Source organism: Python bivittatus, unplaced genomic scaffold, assembly GCF_059951505.1.
Source record: "Python bivittatus isolate LINGU-HERP-01145 unplaced genomic scaffold, Pbiv_v1 ctg000840_np1212, whole genome shotgun sequence".
In the NCBI taxonomy this organism is placed as follows: Eukaryota; Metazoa; Chordata; class Lepidosauria; order Squamata; family Pythonidae; genus Python; species Python bivittatus.
In genome coordinates, this window is record NW_028277113.1 from 1412577 (window position 1) to 1435880 (window position 23304).

The following is a 23304-nucleotide window of genomic DNA, read 5'->3' on the forward strand; positions in this document are numbered from 1 at the left end:
CTGTTTAAGCATCATTTCAGCACTTGGCAACGTTACATCATAGACAGTATATAATATAGTAGCTGTGCATCACAAGTGCATGTTTAGCAAATAGGTCTTCTGACTTAGCTCAAAGTCCTGTGGATCAGATTATCTCCCTTTTCCTTCACTCTCAGTCTCATTCAGCCTCCCTTGTCAGACTTACAGTGCCCCAAATGGGCAGAGATATAATATCAAATATTAGTCTATATTTAACTTGATTATAATACTATTTGGCCTGTTACCCATTTTACTATTTCAAGCCACCTCATTCCTGGCTAGTTCATGATTTGGTATATCACTGTAAGCACACATATTTGTTAATTACCTGTGTTTGTATTCCTCCAAGAGACTTACTAAGCACTGCATTTTAGGAGAGCATTACGAGAATAGACTAGATGAAACCAGTTCAAAATATCTTTCCTTCAGTTCAGATGAACACATCACACATACACACTACTTACATGAGTAGTCTTCTTGCGGCTATGATATAAAATTCTACTAAAAAAGCCCCAAAAGTAGCTCCTTGAATGGAAGTTTTCTCAAGCCCTGATCATTGAGAAATTCACTGTGCAAGCACATTGGAAATAGAATGGAGAGATAGCAATAGTAATATCTGAAGTTCAGAAACGGGCTGGAAAATAAACCTTATCTGGATTGGAAGAGAGAAAGAAAGTGTTGCAGTGTTATAATGTGCTGTGAACTGCAAAGGACAACCAAATGCCATCCAGAAGTCCATGTTACCCCTGCTATCTGTAATCCTTCAGTACCTTGTACTGCAACCAAAGTATAAGATTTTTTTTTAATTACACATATTTTCCCAGGCATTTCAAGTTCTCTTCTATTGCCCAGGTGTGTTTGCACACTTTTATATGGATGGTATTCGATACCTAGTACCTGAAATGCCAGACAAAGAATATAAGCCATATCTAATTTACCTGAATGCAATGGGAGAATAGAATAGAATAGAATAGAATAGAATAGAATAGAATAGAATAGAATAGAATAGAATAGAATAGGATACTCCATTGGTTGAAGTTGGACCCCCCACCCCACCCCACCCCGAAATTACCTGATTTCAAAGCAAGCATGAAATTCTGGCTAGGTTTCTTTGCCTTGAGAGGAGCATGTTCTTTTCTTCTGTTGATGTAAGCAAAATCCATGGTTTCAGCCATAGCCTAGAAGAAAATCTGGCATTCAGAGTTAAGCTATAATGGGATATCATGCATAAGTGAAAGCTTGAATGCAAAAGAAAGCTGTGGATTATGTTGGTTTCCAGTATACACAAGAACTCAGCATGAATGGCAAACCTCCAGGAATGTACTTGTTAACAGATCTGAAGATAGGAGTACTTTCCTCAATGACAGATCCCCATCTTTCCAAAGATCCTCTGAAATCGAATTAGAATGGCTGCTGTTAGTTTATTAGCTTCCTGACAGACCCTGGCCTGCTCATCTGCTAAAGTAGCTTCTAAGCTCTTCTACCAAGGAATGGCTCTTCTACTCAGCTCTAAGAAAAAAAAAAAATTAAAGAAAGGTGTTTTGGATTCACTTTTCCTAAATGCAGAATACAAAGAACTTAACAAAATACTGTGAAACTTAAGAATGTAAGTAATGGTTTAACAATTTACACTGTGTTATATTTGGGGAAGATTTGCATAAAAAATTCCCAGATGTCAAGATATTTAAAAACTAGTTATTTTAATAAGAGGAGGAAGAAAGTGTGCAAAGCAGGCAATCTAAACACATGTATCAGAATCATGAATAAAAATGTTGGCTGTGAATTAAGTTCTAGTCCCACTACATCTGGAAGTGATTACATTGAGGAAGGCTGGCTTAAATGTATAATGTGGGTTGATCTCACCATGTTGAGAATTCTAAAAATGTTTGACTTTCAAGTATTTGTGATTTTGGTCATATTTTAAATATTGATTTTTGTAGCAAAGGAAAAAGAAAACCCACTTCCATCTGACTGCCTAGTCTACGTTCTCTTAATTGTTTTTTGCTCTGAAAAAATTACACATAAAGAAAAATGTTAAAGCATGCTTTTGGCTGTCATGGTTTATGGATTTGGATAGCCAGAGCTCTTGTGTGTTCCATCCCAAGAGCTCTACTGCATTAAACCAAACTCCAGTCTACCCAGTAATCTCTTTTTCTGGGTTGGCAACTAGTTGCAGGCCAGTAGCTAAATCTGAAAGTAACAAATAGTCATTAATAGCCATATCCTTCATATTTTTAGAACACAAGAACCTTCAGGATCATCTCCTGTGACTAGATCCCCACCTAACCTTTGCATGCATCCCAGGTAGGAATGTTTAGGTTCTGTGGGAGGTTCATGAGATAGGGGCCTGGAGAAGTAGCTAGATGTAGAGTTATTTGGTGATTGAGGTGGCATACAGATTGATTGATTATTGACTGATTGATTGATTGATTGATTGATTGATTTGAGGTACTCATGGTGAACCCAGGCAGCCTTTATAGTTTGTGTGTTTTGGATTTTGACATTAATTGTGGTTTTAGTAGGTGATGGATTTTATGGCTTGGATTTGTGGGATGAGTTTGATTTATGTTTTATTGAATTGTATTGCTGTGAACTGCCATGTGTGTAATGATTTGATGGTGTACAAATTTAGGTAATGAATAAATAAGAACTGATACAGCAAACTCAACTGTGAGTACACCAGCCTTTATTCCTTTGCATTTTTTTCCCCACAAAGGACACAGGTATCCACAATTGTGCCAGTTTGATCATTAATCTCTCTTGCTGGTTACTCCCATCATTTATAATTTAATGTAAGAGTGGGGAATTGTGAGAATGCTCAGCATCTCCACCAAATTGTAATTCTCAGGGATCTTTGTAAGAGGGTATCTAGGTGCCAAGGTATCATAAGATAACTCTATCATTTAATCATTAAAAAACCCACTAGTATTATTAGGAAGCAGTAATGAGAGTATGCACCCAAAGATTATCTCCAGGTAATCTGGGAGGTGTAAATGAAATAGTGACAGCACCAGTAGAGGGTCAGCTTTAGAATTAAGCCATTCATTTTGCCAAAGATTCCTTAGCTATAGTGGCCTACCCTCCAGTATGGCTGAAAATTTATTTTTTTCTCCATGGTGATTCACTGAGGGGTGGCCACGCCACACTGCTGAAGCCTTGGCCAAGGAAAGCATTGTAACAAACTCACCCTTTCATCAAAGTGGCCTATCACTCTTGGAAAATACATTGTGATGAATGTGATTACAATGATTTCAGGAATGTAGAAAGCTTATCGCCAGTTCTGCCCTGGAGAGAGCTTTGATCTACATGGTGTGGGGATCCTTTCTCACACTATGTAAGCTATGAGATAAACATCAATCAGAGACAGATGATAAGCCTTGTTTGACAGCCAGCCAGCGCATATGATTCACTCTGAGTTTTAGATGTAGAATTCTCTTTTCCCCTTCTATTTAGCTCTTGGGATCTATTACACTCCTGTTTTACTCTTAATGACATGCTACTATAAGCAAACACAAACACACACTGCCAATCAGAACATATCCAGCCCTAAAATTTGTGATGCTGCCACAGGCCTATAATAAGCAATTCCCAATAAAACATCTATAGTAATGGCCAATCATTTTTTTTATTTGAGAAGAAATATCTATCCTTAAGGGTCAATTGTATATTATGGAAGTATTATGTGTACATTATTAGTGATCCTGTAAAATTTATCCAGCCACTAGCATAAGTTTTAAATAATATACTCCTACAGATCTGAGTTAAGTACTTTTTTACCCACTGTTTGGTGTCATGGGAAAAAGAAGATGATCACTTCACAGCCCATTCTAAGCTACAGACTGAGTCCTACAGCACAAAGGGCTTACAAAGTAATGAATCCATGCAGTCACTCCTATTTCCAATCCCTGTCCCAACATTCCAGTTTGATAGAATCTTATATGAATTCCAGAGAATGGCAGCCTCAGTCCTAGAAGATCTGATGTTTATACTGATAACCTATCTTGTGGGCACCCAAGGCTGTCTCTGGGAAAGCTGGTAATATCTCATGGTCTCAAGTCAGGGAAAGTAACATCTAATAAAGATAGATAAGTTATGTTACAGCTGGTAAAGTCAGATGAAGTAGGTCAAATCTAGGCAAGATAAGCAAAATCTCATAAAAAATTCTATTGCACGGAGACCAGAATGAAACAGATCTTGGATAGCACATATAAGTCTTCAGCAAAGACAAGGATGGTACTCCAGATATTGCTGCATTGTGTTGTTAATATGCTATACATTGTTGGGCTGAGCATATTCAATTGGAGAAATAAATTTGATCTTAAAAGATGTTTGGAATATATTTGCTGCTACAAAGTAATAAGCTTAACTTTAATATTGATTGAGAAGATTGATAAATAAATAATGTTTGTAGATATTTGGCTAAACCACATAGCCCAGTACAGAAGATGCCTTACATGATAGTCTATTTCAGTGGAGTGCAAAAGCTTCACATAGCAGAATCCTGGGTTTGATTCCTGGCTTTGGTTTCCCAGGTAAAGAGAGAAAATTGATATCTGAGAAGCAGTGCCATAACCAGATAAAACAACTGAATGGCCAAGAGCCTCACTTGGAAACTAAGTGCTAATTTTGCCTAATGCTTCATATTCTGGGGCGGCTCTACTCAGGCCTCTGCTTCTATTTACCGTATAATTATTTTTTCAGAAGATCTTCCATTGGTCTCTGCATGCAGTTTGCTTCCTTGCCTCTGTACGTGAAAATCAGTATGTGATGACAATTGAATTAGGTCACCTGGATTCTACATTTCATTCATTCATGCTCACTTAGTGACCTATAAAGTTGTTGTGAAGATAAAATGGGGACACAGGAACTGTATACACTACCCAGAAGGGTGGAATAAAAATGTAGTAAATCAGTTAATATCTTTGCATGGTGTAATAGGTAGCAGAAATACAAGAATGATTATTAATAATGGATAGCAACTGCAAGAAATAGTTTCAGCAGTGGTGGTTCAATTTAACACTTTAGCAGATTAAATGGTATGCAGACTGTGGAGAAATGGGATCAGTCTTTGAATTTGGAATAATCTTTACCTGATTATGCCTTGGAATACATTAAAAAATCCCCTTTTGTGCTGATGGGAATCCAATAGTGTAAGAATGATGCCAGGGACTGTCTTCTGCTACTGCAGAGTTATTTTTCCTGCCGCATGCTATTGTGTTGAATACAAAGGAATTTAAGAGCAATTCTTTTCTCTTTGTGGATTTAATCAGAAGACAAGATCAAGCTGATAGAGCCCATTTCTCTTTACATGTATATATGGATAAGAGCTTTTATCAGCTTGCTGATGAGTAAACATGGATAGGATATGATTGTACCACAGCTACACTTCTGGAATTATCATGAAAGCCATGTTACCCAATGATTTCGGAGCTTCGCTATGAAGTCATAAGCCATTTCAATTCATTAAAGACTAAGTCAAAGTAGATAACAGTCTCCAAATATCAGTGATCAGTACATGAATTATGGATAGGACTGACAGAAGGAAATATTCATATGGTGGAAAGTATGTGAAATTGTGCATTGATATTACCCAGTAATGCTTAAAGCTACAGAGGAAAACTGTTGTTTTGAAACTATGGTGGAATGGAACGTTAAACAAAGCTAAATCCCCCATGGCATGTTTATAGCAGTATGGCTTTGATGTACTGAGAATTAGGTAATTCAGACTGTGAAGCTGAAACTTCAACTATCTAATGCTTTAGAGAGTAAACTCTTTAAAACAAGTATGCCAGCATGACATGGTATCGCATATCCATGCAAACTATAAAATGTGCCTATTTACTGTGGAACTTGACTTGTGAATTTACTGACTTGGGTTTTGCACTAGCTCTGGATACTCTTAGCCTGGCTTGAACTTTCTCTTGCTCAGCCCCTCCCATTCAGATGTTCTCAGCAAATACCAGTCTTTTAGGTAGTGTTTATTTTGTCAGCATATAAATCATTTTTAAATCACAGCAGGATTGCTATGTTAAACCTCAAATCCAAAGGAAAGCAACTTTTTTTTTTTTGGCAGTTATCAGTTCCAAAACCTTGGAATGATGCAGCTAAAATAATTCCAATTAAGCTTCTTTTGATTTTGGTGAGAGAATATGTGTTTAACTTTACAACTGATATTAGTGGTTCCAACATCTAACATTATTGAGGTTCTTGGCCAGCTCTGGTGTTGTCTCTTGAGCGGGAGGCTATATTACATGAGGAAGGGGGTCCATGACTTGGAGATGTGTGTTAGAGTATCCCAACAAAATGAAACGTTTAGGATCTTTGTCCATCAGTTTCAAAGCACAGGAGTCTCATAGCTGGGGCAGCAGGATTTTTTTTTTTAAAGGCTCCCTTCCAATGATGATACTCCATAGAAGTTTATTCTCATTTGAGCATTTTTGGAAGAGACAATACTAGTGGGGAGAAGAGCTTCGCTATGGTCTCTTTCCATATTACCTGGGATGATAGGAAGGAGCAGGACTTCTCGAGGCCTGATGAGGTGGCTGCCCCACATGCTGGATGCTATGTAAAACTACTGTGTGAACTACTACCTCAGGTAGCAAATGCTGGTAGAAAATAGTAACAGCCTCCTGATTGCTTTTCCTGAGCTTCCTCAGCCTTCTGGCTTGTCTTCTGTACTGGACAACCTTTCTATATGCCATATAGCTTTTCTGAACACTTAAACTGATCATATGATGAATTAATATGGAAGCGAGATTCAAGTAGCAGCCCAGTCTATTTCTGTATATTGAGTGAAGGTGGGGAGGTACCATATTATCCTTCAGTTACAATGGACTAACCTTTGAACTAGTAATACTGTAGTCTCCTGTACATAGTCAGCCATTCATGAATAGTCAGCCATTCATCTCTGCTAAGTGATCTGCACCCCTTAAACTGGGAATGGACAACTTGCATCAGCTTGAGGTCCACACCAAAATTTGTGCCACATGTCAAGGACACATTCAACAAGTAGACAGGCTCAGGCTATTTGGGGGACAGATTTTCAGGAGTTTTAGCCCATGAGATTGGTTTCTTAAGCATTGGCAAGTCCTAAACCATGCAGAGTGCTTAAAAAACGGAGCAAAACAAAGCCTCTGGAGGTCACAGAATGGTTGCTTGCAGGCTTCATATAGCCTCTGAATGCCTGTCAGACTCTAGATGATCTAAGATGCCCTGGAGGATGCATTTCATTGCTACCATTGAACTCAGGTTCAGCTTCCAGTTCTATACATAGAAGAGTCTGCGGGTGAAATGTGTTCTGCCTCAACATTGCAGCAAAGTCTGATATACTGGCCTGCATGCAGCAGTAGCTTCACTCTAAGCCATGCTTGTTATTTTTGCTAGGATTTCATTGTTTGTAGCCTTGTAGCTTTCACTGGATATGACAATAGAAAGATGGGATATAAAATTTTAAATAGGGGACCTTCAGCATGGCATTCAGTGATAAAATACATTTCTGTCCAAAAAACATTTACAGTATTGTTCAAGATCAGTGTTAGCAATGATGGAATAATGGCATGGATCCCAAGGAAAGTCAGCTTCAGCTTATTTGAGAATTATGTTATTGGAAATAATATTCATAGAGTAAGACATTATGAAAATACTAGATTTTATGCTACTAGCTCTGCATGAACAGCTTTCTTCTGATGTATGGTTTTGAGCCTAAGACAAGTTGTAATCTAAAGAAGTTAATGGAAGAAAGGTTTCTGTCTGCTTATTGCCCCAACAATCCCCTTTGCTTTTTGAAAACTTTCTCTAGAGGATTGAGGAAGTTCCTGAACAATGCCTAATGGAATGGGTAGAGACTGGGACAGGAGGCTTCAGTCAAAATCAGACTGACAATGAAGTAATGTAAAGAAGGTTTCCATCTGTTCTTCCTCTTCATTGCTCCTACATGGCACCTCACACTGTTCAGGAAAATCCCTAACTAACCAGAGAAGCTTGGGTGGAAGGCACAGGTGGTAGTGAAATATATGTGTGAGGAGACAACTAGGGGATAGAATTTTTTTTCCCATTTACTTTCTTAAACAAAAAATAATAATAATTTCTCAAGTTCACAAGGGAACTTCAGTGGACAAAATACCAGCTGTCCATTTTTAAATTTTCATTCATCTCCCAATATGGGTGTTGTTTCCAACAGTACATTGAGTAGTAAATTAGGCATGTATAATAGGAAATAAGTCTCACAGAGCAAAGAATTTCTAAATAAACCTGATCTGGCCAAAAGTCAAAATTTGAGGCCAGTTAGTTTAATCCTAGTCTGTAATTGTGTCTAATCATGTTCATACATCCCTCTTTCTCATTTAAATAGTATTTGGAAGTTGGAAGAGGAAAGATTGGCTATTTTGTTCATGTCTGATACTCTGTAACGCAGAGATCAATTGTGTTGTGCTTGATGTTCTTTATAAATCTGCAGGAAGATGATTTTGGCTAGACTGTTCCTATCCTTTCATTTTTAAATTTGCAGGGTTCCTAGATGGCAGTTAATATACTTGTTCTGTTTTTATGCTAGGATAACTGATAAGTATTGGTAGGATAATTCATTAGATTTTTCTCTTCATTCCATCATTTGTTCACTAAAGTCATTAGTCGCAGTTCCATTACATGACACCTCTTATTGTTTCATAGTTTTGCCATTTAGCATGGGTATGGGGGTGGGGGCAAATGGTGTCATGAACTCTTTGGGGAAATGACATGAATGACATACTGTACATCATTTGCATCATGATGTCATGAGGAGTCTGACCCAAATTGTATAATTCCCATCATTTACCTGATGACATAATAGCAAAAGTGAAGTTATTGTGGCTTCTACCGGATGCCAGTGCATTAGAGATCCACCATTTTTTAAAATCTTCCACATTCTATAATTATGCATAAGAACATTAAAAGAAAGCATTGAACAATGTCATTATAAGGCTGCTTTAGAATAGGTCTATGTTTAAAACTGATTACTTCCATTGCCTAATAGTAATACTATTATAAGCTGTCCCTAAGTAAGTAAGTTAGTTCCAAAGTGATCCAATTTCCACAGTCTGAGTAATTTATATTCACACACATGTACTTGTTTCCCTGGGAAAGTATAAGAGGCTTAAATGTATTGCATAATTGTTATCCTCTGGAAATCCTGCTCTTCCTTAAATTTCATTTGGGCATTGCTGGTTTAGCACATTTGGGGTTGACATATGCAAACTTAATGGTGGAAGCATACTTTTACTTAAAAAAGAAAAGAAAGGAAAAAGATAGTGAAACATAGGATTTAGCTCCAGTCATGATTTATGCACTTGCAAGATATGATTACATTTAGACTTTCAAATAATTTGCTCAGGCAGGTGGTCCAGTAGCATGTATGAAAATCTCCTATACTTATCAGCTTTTTAAAGTTAGAAGTACTGGTAGGTTTTTTCCTATCCTTTAATTATGTTATAAAAAGACATCATAAATTAAAAAGACATGCAGTTATTCCATGTTGTCTCTTTGACCATGTATCCAGTTACATGTAATGTTCCTATATTTAAATCTTCTGCAAATAATAACAACAATAACAATTTTTTAAACATACACAGCCCCACCAGTGGTAATATTAGTTGGTGTGAGGTTTTATAGCACCTAGCATCTGAAATGTAAAATGTAACTCATGTTTTAGGCAGTTACAGAAAACAGTCCCGAATCTCATTAGGAAATCACTGGGGACATCCTGTAATTGTAAACTTTCTCTGTTAAAAGTCCAGACTCGGCATAATTTTCTGCAAAACTTCAGCATTCTGATAACAGCTGAGGGAACTTTTACTTCAGATTCTTCCTGGATAACATTAGCATGAAGCCTTGTTGCCAGCATGACTATATTAAGAACAGCTCTTACCACAAGAATATTTAGAAGTGCTGGGCTCTTCTCTTCTCTTCTCTTCTCTTCTCTTCTCTTCTCTTCTCTTCTCTTCTCTTCTCTTCTCTTCTCTTCTCTTCTCTTCTCTTCTCTCCTCTCCTCTCCTCTTCTCTTCTTCTTGTAATAATATATATTTGCCTGTGGCAATCAGCAAGCATCAGTGGTTTGTTCTACATGAGCTGGCTTTTTGAGCTGAAGTTGGAAATGATTGAAAAATACATTTATGACCATAAAATGATTTTCATGGGCAACATGGTAGTCTCCTTTATGTATAACATAATTGCTGTTATTGTTTAATTACCATAGGACCAGCAACGTCCTGGGAAGAAAAACTTATCTTGATGGTAATGGAAACTAGTCTTCCAAGGCTAATTCCAGGTTTGGATATGGGAGCAGGTTTTTTTGTATTGCAGCCCATTTTGAAGGTGAGAAGGCATCAGTAGTGATGTATTCCTGGTAGTGCTTTCTCCTTTCTCTGCATATCAGGGAAGCAGATTAGAAGTTCCATTTCTACTTAGTGGTAAACCATAGTTAGTTACTGAAAATTATGTGGCAAGCTGTCATTTGTCAGAAATGTGGATTAGATATCCTAGATTGTGGACAAATTAGTTAGCGATTAAGTAGAAATAGAAGCTTTTAATTGCTACCCTTTGGGTATTGAGGATAGAATATGTAAAACTAAGCCTTGTGTCTACTCATCTTCATAATAACAAGCCATAGTTAATTGATACATTTGGATTTGGTGTGGACACAAAGTGACACATGCAGAGCCGCAGCTAATATACATAAAGTAAGCACAATATAATTTGCTTGTTTGCACAATGATGTATTGATATAGTCTTTAAGAAGTGGTAGACTGCAGTACAGAAAAGGACTGGAAGAATACCTTTCCTGCCATTTTCCATTCTACAGCTTTAATGGAACAGTTTATGAAGTTAAGCTGATTGAAGTTTGCATGGTAGCAGTAGCAACTGAAAAAGGGTAAGGGTCTTCCCTGTATTTTTCATTCTTGGGAGGTAATTTGGTGTAATAACGAATCTTAGTTTTGTTTGATTTGAGAGTTAGCTTTTATCAGAGGAAAGTAAGATGTTTCCCTCAACGCATATGGAAAGGTTAGTATATTACACAAAGCCTTAAGACTAATCGTTTGGTTTTGCCTTAACATAAGCATACAATCAGCTATAGTGTTTATAAAATATGGTTTAGGGCTAAGCATTGCTAATTCAGCCAATTGTGAGCAATACCTTTAGTGATTAATTAGACTATGGGTTAGCATTATATGCAAGTCCCTATCTGTTAAATATAGAGCACAATCAGTTAGCTGGGGGTATGAAAGGGGTGAACAGGCAATTAAAAGGTAAAAGACTTGGATGGTGACATTTAAATCAACTAAGTTGCTTATTTGTGTCTTTCATAGGACACAATTACCCAGAGGGATGGGGTTCACACAACAACCTAGATTAAGATATGGTTATTACTTTGTGGTTTAGTATGTTCTATGAACTCTGCCAGTGTCTCCACTTCATTGTTTTTATTGTTATTATGTAAAAACAAATGCTTAAACATACAAAATTAAAAAGGAAGATAAACCAACAGCAAAAGCAAATCCAATAACCTGAGAATAAAAATGGAAAGTGCATATGTGAGCTTAAATAGAAATAGAAACATTGTACACATATTCATATTTAATATTTTGGTTCTGAATGACATTTGTAAAGATGAAAATAATCTATTAGGAAAAGAATTTTTAATATAGTTAATAAATGGTAGTTACATTTGAGTAAATTTGTTCTTATGCCTTCATAGTTTTTAGATTTTTTTTTCAGCCAGAGCAATTTTCTGTGCTTTTAAATACCAATCACCCAGTGAAAACACTATCTTAATTTTCCAATGATTGTGTTAACAAAATGTTTCATCAGTTTAAATGCCTTAGGAAATATAGATGATAGTTCCATCTGAGGATTCATTATAAAGATTGTCAGGTGGTTTTCTTAGGGTTTCTTTCTTCTTCTTCTTCTTCTTCTTCTTCTTCTTCTTCTTCTTCTTCTTCTTCTTCTTCTTCTTCTTCTTCTTCTTCTTCTTCTTCTTCTTCTTCTTCTTCTTCTTCTTCTTCTTCTTCTTCTTCTTCTTTTACCTTTTAATCTAAAGGTCTGGCTCAGTTAGATGTTTCTGCCAAAGATATGAGCCAATTTGCTTACAACCTGCAGAGGCATCTGTGGTGGTGGCAGTGAGGAGGAGGGGGCTTAAGGAGGGCAAATGATAAGAACAGCATCACATGGTGACCTCTCACTCTTTTATATGGTTTTGTGATATTGCATGGACATACAAGAAGGTTAGAGCTTGCATTGTGACAGCACAAAAATCCTTTCATCATTTTGCTCTTGTGGATGCTTTTGTGACCCTAACTTTTGATAAAAGCAGGAGGGACAGTGATCTGAGCTGAAGACAAATATGGATTTCAAGGATGATGGGCAATTGAATGTTTTGCCTATAAAGGGTACAAAACTAGGTCTCAGCATTTCTAAAACTGGAACTCAGATAGTGGAACAATTCACTCTTTGCATCCAGAGGATGTTGGTACATTCCAATAAAGGGTTTGTTTTCAGGGGTTGTGCTCACCTGTTGAACTCCATAGTCAACAAGTAATATTTGAAAGGGATGAAACTTTCAACTGAGTAAGATTTAGAGAATTACCAAGAGATGCTGTAATTTCCAAAGCAAGCTAAAACGTGGCCAGGAAACAATTTACCCTGGAAATTAATACAGAAGGCTTTTGTAGAAACTATTATCATCTTAGTCTTGTGCAGTCACCTTCCATCCTGGATATCATTATATAAGAAGGGATAGTCTCTACCAAAACTTGGTTGTAGAAAGAAAATTTAAAGAACCTTTTGCCTGCATCTTATCCTAGAATAACATGGCTAAAGTGATATGATTTTGGGGTCAGCTGGCAGCCATGGAGAAAAAGATTTCCTAATAATGAAGTCCTATATATGCACTTAAAAATAATTTCATAGTCTCCAGTGGTGCTTACTCTCTAGTAAGTTTAGAATTTCAGGTTACACAGATTGGGCTGCAAAACAGTTTTCACAAAAGTAGATTGTGAAGGCTTAAAATGAGGCAGGTGAGGATTTCCCATGTCTTTACTTCAGTCCTTGATATCGACAAATATGACATATGCACCTGTTGGCAACTTGAATTTTTTCAGTACAGCATAGTATTTACATTAAATTATTGCAGTAATCTTCCATTAAATAAACAGTAAAGACAATTGATCTATGCAAAATGTATGCAGGCCCTGGAGTTCTTGCATTGTGTTAAGTGAGAAAAGCAAAAATCATGGATACACTCTTTACACTAAGCTATACTATCGTCAGCTCAATTTTAGCTTAGTTTGATGTATGAATCCAAGCATTCCTGATTTGTTATCTGAGGTTTATGCATAGGCAACCTTTTTGCAACTGGTTGCTTTCAGTATTTTTTCAACTACTGAGTGCCAGAAAAGATGTGATCATGATGATATGATGAAATCATCAAAAGGGACAGAGATGGAGTTTCCTGGCATTGTTTTTGATGTGTAAATATACGCATGTTTGCATATGCATACACATGTAAAATAGATATGTTAAAGATTCCATGCATCTCTTTTACTGCATCACTATAATTCAGTAGTTTACAACATAATATGAGGGTGTACTGGATCACAAAATGGCTGTGGGAATAAATGCAGCTTGCATGTATGAAGTAGACTGCGGTGGTTTCTTCAACAAGCCATTGTTGAAAGGAACAGTGGTTTAATGGTGAGTGCAAAGTAGGAAGGTTGATTGTCACATTGATTGTAGTGTATCATTTGGCCTAATGTAAATGCTAGGCCCATGTACAGAACTTTCTCGAGTGGCAGTCTTGATATCTGCTGCCCTGTTGAAACTTGGCTGTTGATAGCTCTCTTCAGTGTGTTAGCAGGTGAAGGATGCATGTTTGCTGTGCAGGCAGTGGTGACTGTACAAGTCCCCAGCGAGTCTTCCATTTGGCCTTATAGCTCTGGAAGCTAATATAAAAATACAGCAGAGTGATCCTTTGCTTACTCTGAAGAGTGACCCTCTATGAATAACTTGAATTCTGACCAGAGATTTGCAGTTAATAATTGAAAATATATCTTTCGGTAGGACATCCCTAGGTTTGTGCATGTAATGACATGCAGAGAACTTCCCACTTGCTCATGACAGATGTAGTGAACCCTCTTCCCTTTGTCAAATGTTTTGTATCAGCAGTTGCTGAAATTAGAATGTAACAAAGCTGAAGCTTTAAGCTGATGATGACAGGAAGCATAAGTGAAAAGATTGGAAAATGAGGAAGGCTTGGTGTGTGGAAAGGAACCTCTGTGATAAATTAGAATAAATGAAAAAGTGGTGGGTGGAGGAGGGGGGCAGGAATATATGAAAAGAGTAGGTCTCTCAAGCCACAAGTGAGGGCAAACCAGAGGAAGAAAAAAATGAAGTCAGGAAATTGCCAAAGGAAAGGAACTGTTTCTTAACTTTCACGTTTCAGACAGGATACTAGTTGGCATGAGGCTTAGATGACTGCTCAGTTTTACTGGCAGGATGTATAATTTTCCCTGGCAGTCCTGTGCTCTGTTCTCCTTGCCTCATCACAAGGAATTTGAAGGGGTGCAGGCAAAACAGCAAACGTGCAGAAAACAAATCTTCCTCTCCAGCACACTGTCCAAAGTCCAGAAAAATGCAGTGCCAAGAGCCTCAGCAGTTCTTTCACAGATAGGCATGCCTGTAGCTTGAAGGCCTGGCCTGCTTTCCTCATGCACATTGCCACTTCCACTTTGGCTGTGGATTCTGGCCCCAACAACTTTTTGCACTGAATGCAGTCCCTGCTCCATCATTGCTCTGCGGCTGCTCTTTTGCCATCACCTAACCTGCTGGAGCTGGTCTAAAATCCTACGAAGAATCCTTTGGAGCCTCCCATTCCATTGTGCCAATTGGCTGATGCGTTAAGTGAATGTGTATATCCCACCCTAAATCCTAAACATGCAGCTACTTTTAGGAGTGGGTTACAGGAACTGCCTCTTGTCCTCTCAGTGTAGCACCATGATGGAAGAAGCGGCCATGGGGATATTGTACTCTTAGCAGGATTTGCAGGATAAGCTCCCTTTGTTTAAAAGGAATGTTCCAAACAGTGATTTTCAGAGATATTTCCATCACAAAGATTGTACAAGGCAAGGTGGGAGAGTGACCATCCAATCAGCTTACCAAATTACTTTTATTTATATACTTGAGCAAGTTTATCTATCTCACTTCAGTCAGCAACTTATTGCAAAGTTGGCGGAGGAGGATTGGAGCTGAGAGGTTCCCAAAGGCTTAGTCAATAGTGTATGGGTATAATCATGCTTCTCTTTTAATCTTGCAGCTTTTTAACAGCAGTGTTTTTCTTGCCTTTTGCTTCCAAGAGGTTAAGCAGTAGGCAGGGACTGATGATTAAAAGATCTGATGATTTTTAAGTAGGGGCACTAGGACCCTTAATCAGGATTAGGATTGTGGTCTGGAGAGGAGGCAGATTTAACTTTTCCTGTACATACTGTGCTCTTGATTCAAATAGCTGCCTCCTTCTGAAGCTATCATTCTCCCTAGAAGAGTAGCTGTCAACATGATCAGTATGTTTTCCAAAATGGTTTACCAGACCATTAGAAATAGAAGACACCTTCCTTTTTTTTTGAATCTGGGCACTTAGTGTATGTTGTCAGGTTTGTGTCAGTGAACATGAATTGGTGTTGGTGAGAGAGATGGAAGTATTGCAGAAAATTTGCTGGATGATCATATTCTTAAGGTTTGGCTGTGAATTTTATTTTTCATAACCCTTGTCATAAGTAAAAGTGACTGGTATAGCCATCTCTAGCTTGTTGCCTTTTAGATGTCTAGTGACTACAACTCTTCTAATCCCTCATCAGTGTGGACAAAAATACTGTTGACTGAATTATGGTAATTGTTCTCCCACAGAAAGGAGAACATATGTTGAACGTGTTGGGTTAGTTTGTCATGTATCTATTGCTATGGGTATCGAAGGTTAACATGCCTCATAAATTAGTTAATACTACCCTGGTTGGCTTCCTATATCTACTGCATAAACAAAAAAGCTATTTTCATTTTTGTTTTATACTTTTTTAATGGAAATTATGGGATATATTTTAAAATAATAAATCAAAAGGCACTTCAGATATCTGTAATGTACCCTTCATTGAATAATATAGGCTGATTAGTGCTGTAGAGAGATCTGAGTTGGCACTTATATTTTCAAAAGATCTACAGCCATTTTTTCCCCCTGCATAGTGTTTTTTTAACACCTGACACACAACATAATGTACATCTGTTGAAAGCCACTACAATAATCCACAGATAAAATATGCATTTTAAGGAATTGATGCAATCATGGTGCTCCTATTCAGACTGGTAGGATGGTAGTGTAGAAAGGATTTAACTCTTCCCTCATATCATTTTGCCATGGAACATCACCTTCTCCAGTTGATAGTTGCCCAAGTATACATGATAACTGATTATCTCAAACTGGAGGTTCTTTTTCTGCCTTCCCCACTGCCCTCACTACAGTTGCTATCCTAAATGGGGAAAAATAGGGCCTCTCTCAATGGCTGGTTAGTTGAGATTCATTTTGCAGTTACACAGATTGATAAGGTTCATAGTAGACACATAATCATGGAATGCAATAAATTATATTTCTATAACCAAATAGCTGTCCTTATATTTTTTGAAAATTTTTATGGAGGAAGACCATGATATAAATCTTCATGTCTTCCTTCACTTCTCTTAATAATCATCTGGGAAGACTAAAACTAAAAGGCTCAATGAGATAGCCTCAATCCATAGAAGAACTGTTTGCAAACATTAAAGGGAGAAAGGGGATCAGATCCTCTTTTCAGTAATCACAGTGTTACAGAACCAGAATATTCCATCTCTTTTCCCAGAATACCTATCCCTTCCTGTTAAGCTCCTCTCTTTTTCTCTGATCTTCCTGCAACAAAGGAACACTTCTCAATTGTTTGTTTGTTTGTTTGCTTTGGCTTGGGTAGACACACATACCATTAATTATTCTACCTGCAGAATAAAAAGAGAAAAATGAATAAATAATTCCTGAACATTAGTTTTTTATATATTAAACAAAAACAGGGCTTTTCCATGCTGTAGCATTCAGCCATTTGTCTCCCATGGGCAAACCAGCTAGAAAACAAGACAGTATAAGAAATCCTTTCTGGATTTCAACTGCTTCCTTTGCCTTGGCCTCAGTCGGTGACAGTCACTGGCTTTATCATGGTGGGTATGACTAGGAGATCAAAGCCCCACCCCTACTGAATGTATACTGCATGCAAATAAAAAGAAGCAGGGCTTCAATTGTCTGTACACAGTGGCCATTTTGAAGTCTCTGACTGCCTCTGCCTCAGTTTCAGCTTGGTGTTCTAGACATTTACACAGCCTGATTAATGGATTCTCCTGCTTCCTTACCCCTCCTGGATCTGTCTGTTTGCTTGTTTGTTTTAAAGGAAAGAAAGAAAATACCACGCTTCTACCATGCTTGCTGTCACTAGGTCTAGAAGGGAAAGTAACAACAGTCTTGTTAATTTCACCTTGTTCAATAACATTCACCTTGTTCAATAACAAGTCCATTGTTTCACTGTTCCATCAAAGAACTTGCCCCTTTTCCCCCACCCCAAAAGTCCAGCTTTTCAGCTTTCCACTGGTGAACCTGTAAGAAAAAAGTCAGGGGCAGCAACCAGAGACTGGAGAGGGGACAGCATTCATGCCATAGGTGGAGTGGAGTGACTGGTTTACAAGGCATTGAAGTGCAGCATGCAAACCAGAGCCCACAGCTTGAGCCAGCTTAAGATGAAAAGCACTACATTTAACAGAGGGTAGAAAAAACAGGCAGACGTTGCATTAGCTGTTGGCTGGGGGTGGGTTGAAGATGACATCATTCCTGCCCCCCCCCAGAAATGGTGCATTTTTTGTGCTTGTATTAGGGTAAGCTGGAAGTGTGGGACCACCCTTAGTCTTGCATATGTGTATGTAATTGTTATACAATTAGATTATTAAGTTTAACAATATTGTTAATTTGGACAAACAATAACAAAGAGAAATGAAGGATATAAGTGAGTATAAAGGTAATACTAATTAGCTTGGTTCCTGATAATTTCATAGACACATCATTTTCTTGGCAGCAGCATGGAATTTGTCACTGCCTTCTTCCAGACTCTTTTTTTCAATTTCTCTATCTAGCCTACCTTCCTGATATTTCTCGGTGGAAATTTGCAGTCCAGATTTGGTGGAAATATATTTGTTCAAATACAGAAGGAAGTGAATGCTCTTCAGACCATGGCAGAACTGCCAGAGTATTGGTGTCTTTCCAACTTTATAGTAGTTCTGGTGGCCAGAAATCATGCCCCTGCCGTGTTATTCCATTTGTTACTTCTGACTCAATAGGGTCCCCCTGCCCCCTTTGTTCAAATGCATCTTACATGCAACCTTTGGGTTTTCCCAGCTAGAACCATTGAGTTTGTGGGCAGATGCTGCTTGGCACAAGAAGGACGCTTGAGCTCATTGACAAGACCTAGTTAATAGAATCAGTAGATGAAATCAAAATGTGAAAGGACTGGAAATGAAACATATTTTGGGTGACTCTGTCTAATCCAGCGGTCATTCAAAAAAGCAGGTAGATGTTTAGTGCCCCTCTCACCTGCATCCCCCATGGCTGAGTTTCTTTATCTCAGTTAAATACCCTTCATTCTTGTGAAAAAGTAGTAGTATTCAAATATAATAGTATAATTTATGGCCGGGTTGCAAAATCTCTTCTGGCACTATGCAATCTACTTGCTTCTGCTGACCATCCTGTTTTTGGAAGAGAAATCAGAGCCCTATGTCTCAAAGATGCTGATTAGGTTTTGGTGCTCTGCTCTCTTGAAATATACATTTACCTTATTTCCACCCCCAACTCCCAAATCATCATGTGCATTTTGCTGTTAGGTAGGTGGGAAGGGAAGGGAAGGGAAAGGCACATTGCACAAAAGCTGGTTTGTGTTATCTAGGCATCACCAGGCAAACAAATAGAGGCTTAATTGGGGATTGACTATCTAGAAGCAAATATAACTCTTGCTTTTGTTTAATACATTGCTCTTGCTGATTTGCAAAACTGCTGTGAAATGAAATGTGACTGGATGGGCATGAACATGTTATTTTCTTTATGCAATAAACTCACAGTGACCTACATGGATGAAATGGAGTGGCACTAATGTTGTTAGGTTTTAGTGACTGTTCTTCTGACCAAAATGGGCTGATCATCCTTTGGGGGCGGGGTTAATATGGGGTCCATTTTAATTTCATTAAGTATTTCATAGGAGGTTTGTTACCATTTTAATTCTTTCACTAAAGCAGCTGTATTATATTCATTATCATGAATGCTTGTGCAGTGTAAGTGGCTAGAAAATCTTTATTCCCTAAAACAGAGATAGACACATACTCACTGGGGGAACCACTAACTCTTAAGCAAATCTTTCGGAACAGGTGAAAACCACAAGTTCCTCTTCTAAATTACAGGAAGTATAGGAAAGAATAAACATGCATGAACTAATGTGCCTAAGTTATGATTTGACAAAAGCTTACATCCAAAGCTTACAGTTACAGCGTATTCTCTTACTTCACCCTGCTGTGCCCCAGCTTATTTTCCTGGTTTGTTAACTAATATCAAGTCAGAATTCTTTGGTTCTGATGTTGCAGGGAGGTTAAGGATGAAGTTGGCATCCTGGAGGAGCAAAGGAAGGGAGAAGGAACATGTACACATGGCATTTCACCACCGCTTCATCAAATATATTTCATGAAATCTTGGGAGATTGTCCAGTATATTTCAGAAGAAAGATGTCCATCTGAAATAAAAAAAATGAAATTAGTTTGCCTGGAATGCAATTTGGGATGCATGGAAAGTTTCACTCAAGTAAACATCTGTAGGAATGCTGAGGGAAAATTAAATGAAGATAAATTAAGCAGGTTTTTTTCAGGATTTGAGATAAGATCGCCCATTCCTATTTGAATGTCATTGTATATGTACATACTCAGAGAAAAATAAACAATTGCTCTTTTTTATAACCGCAGGGGAATTTTCCTTCTTCCTTATATTAAGGTGAAATGGTTTGAATGGTATATGAAAGAAGATACATAGGAAATTTGTACGTCGGGGCATTTGAAGAGGGCAGGGATCCTGATTGATGTTTATTTCTCAAGTAACTAAGTCCAAGTTTATTATAGAGAGGAAGAGAGGTGTGTGATAGCTAGTGTTCTCAAACCACTGCTATCCAGATTTAAGAGTTGTAGAAAGGAGCCAAATTGGGGAAGACTAGTGTAGATCTATCGCCAAACATTCTTAGAAATTGCCATATTGGTGGGGCAAGAAGTCTTTAATGGAACAGAATATATTTTATTATGACCAAAGACCAGAAACAAATCTTTAATGGAGACTCTTATTAAACTAGAAACATTTTAAAGGAAGCCATGATAATGTATCACTATGGAATGGAGATTTACAACATTTGGGGCTCAAGGATCTGCATTTACAATACTCTATGAAGTATTATGTTTTAATAATCACATTTAATAATTTCCCCATTCTGACAGAATTAAAATCCACTAGCAACTCAGGTTGTACAGTAGAAGATCATAGTGAAAATGTTACTTTAGTTTGCAGTTATAAAATGGCTGGGTTGCATTCAAATACAGGCTGAGCTCACACATCCTGCTAAGTCTAAAAGTGCTTTGGGCTTAGCTTTATGGATGAACCCAGCCAACTTGATTTACAGCTTAGCAGGTTGCATTGATGAGGACAACAGGGCTGAAACAGTCTTGTTCATGCTTTACTACTACTTTATTAAATGGGATTGAATTATTCATGACTAATTTACTTTATTTCAGTGGGATCAAAAACACGATTGAGAAATTTAGTCTGGATGCAGCCCACTGTTCTCTCTCTCTATTTGAGTATTGCTTGTATATTATGTGAGAAGAACAAAGTAATTTAGTGTTCATTTTACTGGTAACCTTATTTGGGGGATGACCCTCTCTTGTTTCTCATTTCCAGAGCTCCAACATGGGAGGCAAACTGAGCAAGAAGAAGAAGGGTTATAATGTGAATGATGAAAAGACCAAAGACAAAGACAAGAAGGCTGAGGGAACAGCAGCTGAGGAAGGGGAGGCTCCGAAAGAGAATGAGCAAAGCCAGCAGACTACCACAGAAACTGCAGAAGTGAAGGAGAATAACAAAGAGGAGATGGGAGACAAGGATGCCCAGGTAGCTGCCAACAAGACAGAAGAGAAGGAAGGGGAGAAAGGTGTAAGCCCAGAAGAACCGAAGAAGCCAGAGCCAGAGAAGCCGGATGCTCTGGGCGACGCAAAGGCAGAGCCTCCGAAGAGCACTGAAACCTCTAAGGAGGAGCCGAGCTCAGATGCTCCTCCAGCCAGCAGTGACACCCCTAAATCCTCAGAGCCCAGTGGTGATGCAAAAGCTTCCCAGCCTTCAGAGGTCACAGCTACTAGTAAAGGAGATGACAAGGGCAAGGAGGAAGGGGAAGCCAAAAAGACTGAGGCTCCTGCAGTCCAAGAAACTAAAAGCGATGTGGCCCAAGCTTCAGACTCAAAACCCAGCAGCAGCAACGAGGCTGCGCCTTCTTCCAAGGAGACCCCGCCAACAACAGAAGCACCTAGTTCTACTCCTAAGGCCTCAGAGCCTGCAGCCCCACCAGAGGAAGCGAAACCATCTGAAGCTCCGGCAGCAAATTCGGATCAAACCATAGCAGTGAAGGATTAAATTGGACAGCCTATTGCAAAACAAAACAAAATTAACCACTTAAAACAACCTGTGTCTTTTTTTTTATTATCTTTTTTTCCCCAGCTCTACTAACTTGTTACGTAGCTGAACTGTATTGCCCAAGAGAGAAAGCAAGCAAGAAGTGTCCCATTAAGTTGAGGGGGATGGGGGGATGGCTGACATGGGGTAATCTAAATAGTATTTTTGTGGGGGAAATATCTAATATAGTTTCTGCCAACTTTCCAAAAATCTCTGCATTTCATTAAGAAGACAACCCAGATTGTCTGGAAGTGCAGTATGCCTCTTTCTCTTCTCCTTCTCCTTCTCTTCCTCTTCCTCCTGACCTGCTCTAAATGCACTCCACTTATCTTTTCCTTCCTTTTCCCTAGTAGGGATTGGGAGCAATGATAGAATTAATTCTGCCTTCTGGGCCAGTGCCACACCAATCAAATCTTTATAAAAGCAGTATTTCTTGTGGGTTCTTTTAAAATTTTATTTACAGGCTTTATCATTTTGTATTTTTTATGCAGTGGATGAATGGCAACTTTCAGACAAAACTCACATAGCTGTCCACATTTTTTCTCAATGCCAATCCTGCAATTATTCTTCCCCAAATATTTTTTGGGAGTTAAAAAATAGTTAAAAAAAGCATTCTCATCCTACTTAGCCTACCTAGATTTCTCATGACGAGTTTAATGCATGTCTGTGGTTGAGTGCACCTGTAGTTCTGTTTATTGGTCAGTGAAAATGAAAAAAAAAAAATCTGCATTCATTGCAGTTCCAGTTTCTCTTCCATTCTGTGTCACAGACACCAATACACCTCTCATTGGAAATAAACAAAAGAAAAAGCAAAATGTACAATGGATGCATTGAAATTATATGTAATTGTATAAATGGTGCAACAGTAATAAAAGTTAAATAATTTAAAAAACATTTCAGGTGTTAGCGGTTGCAATTTTATTTAGATTAACTTTTCTTGCTAATAGTGAGCCATTGTGGTATGGTGGTTAAAATGCTGGACTAGGGGCAGGGAGACCCAGATTCTAGTCCTTAGGAACAGAAGCCAGCTGGGTGCTATTTGTCCAATCACTCTTTCTCAGCCCAAATCAGTATCAGGTTCTGCCACAAGCCAGCAAAAAACAAAACCCTCGTTCCATCATGCATTGATCATTTCACTATGTGAGCTAAAGAGCATATAGTGTAAAAGTGGCCACAGTAGTCAGATATGGACCCTTCCCTTCTGGTTATGAAATTATGGTACATTCCTCTGAAAGGAGACCCTGTGCTCTTTTGCCAAATTAGAATTTAGCAAAGTCAAAAAGATTGGGATTTTCCATTTGCAGGCTTTTGTTCAGAATGTTGACCAGATTGAGACATGTCACCAAGGGAAGAGAGGCAAGCTGAGATCAAGGCAAAGCAGAGCAGAGAAACAGACTGAAAATGGATTGGGGCAGTTGGGAATCCGAGAAAACACATGTATGGTCAGAAAGCAAAATTATAGG

General features: G+C 38.2%; 1 protein-coding gene across 3 annotated transcripts in view; it reads left to right on the forward strand.

Annotated features, from left to right (window-relative positions):
* The window catches only part of BASP1 (brain abundant membrane attached signal protein 1), a 65460-nt gene extending 42725 nt beyond the window's left edge, over positions 1 to 22735 (forward strand). For 2 of the 3 annotated variants that reach the window (XM_088130835.1, XM_088130836.1), the window contains exon 2: positions 21077 to 22735. In XM_088130835.1, the coding sequence (XP_087986961.1) occupies positions 21086 to 21802 (717 nt within the window). In that variant the 5' untranslated portion in view covers positions 21077 to 21085 and the 3' untranslated portion in view covers positions 21803 to 22735. Of the gene's footprint in view, positions 1 to 2254; positions 2323 to 21076 lie in introns of those variants that run through there. The other variant, XM_007443417.3, reaches the window with a different exon arrangement.
* Positions 22736 to 23304: the final 569 nt, after the last annotated feature.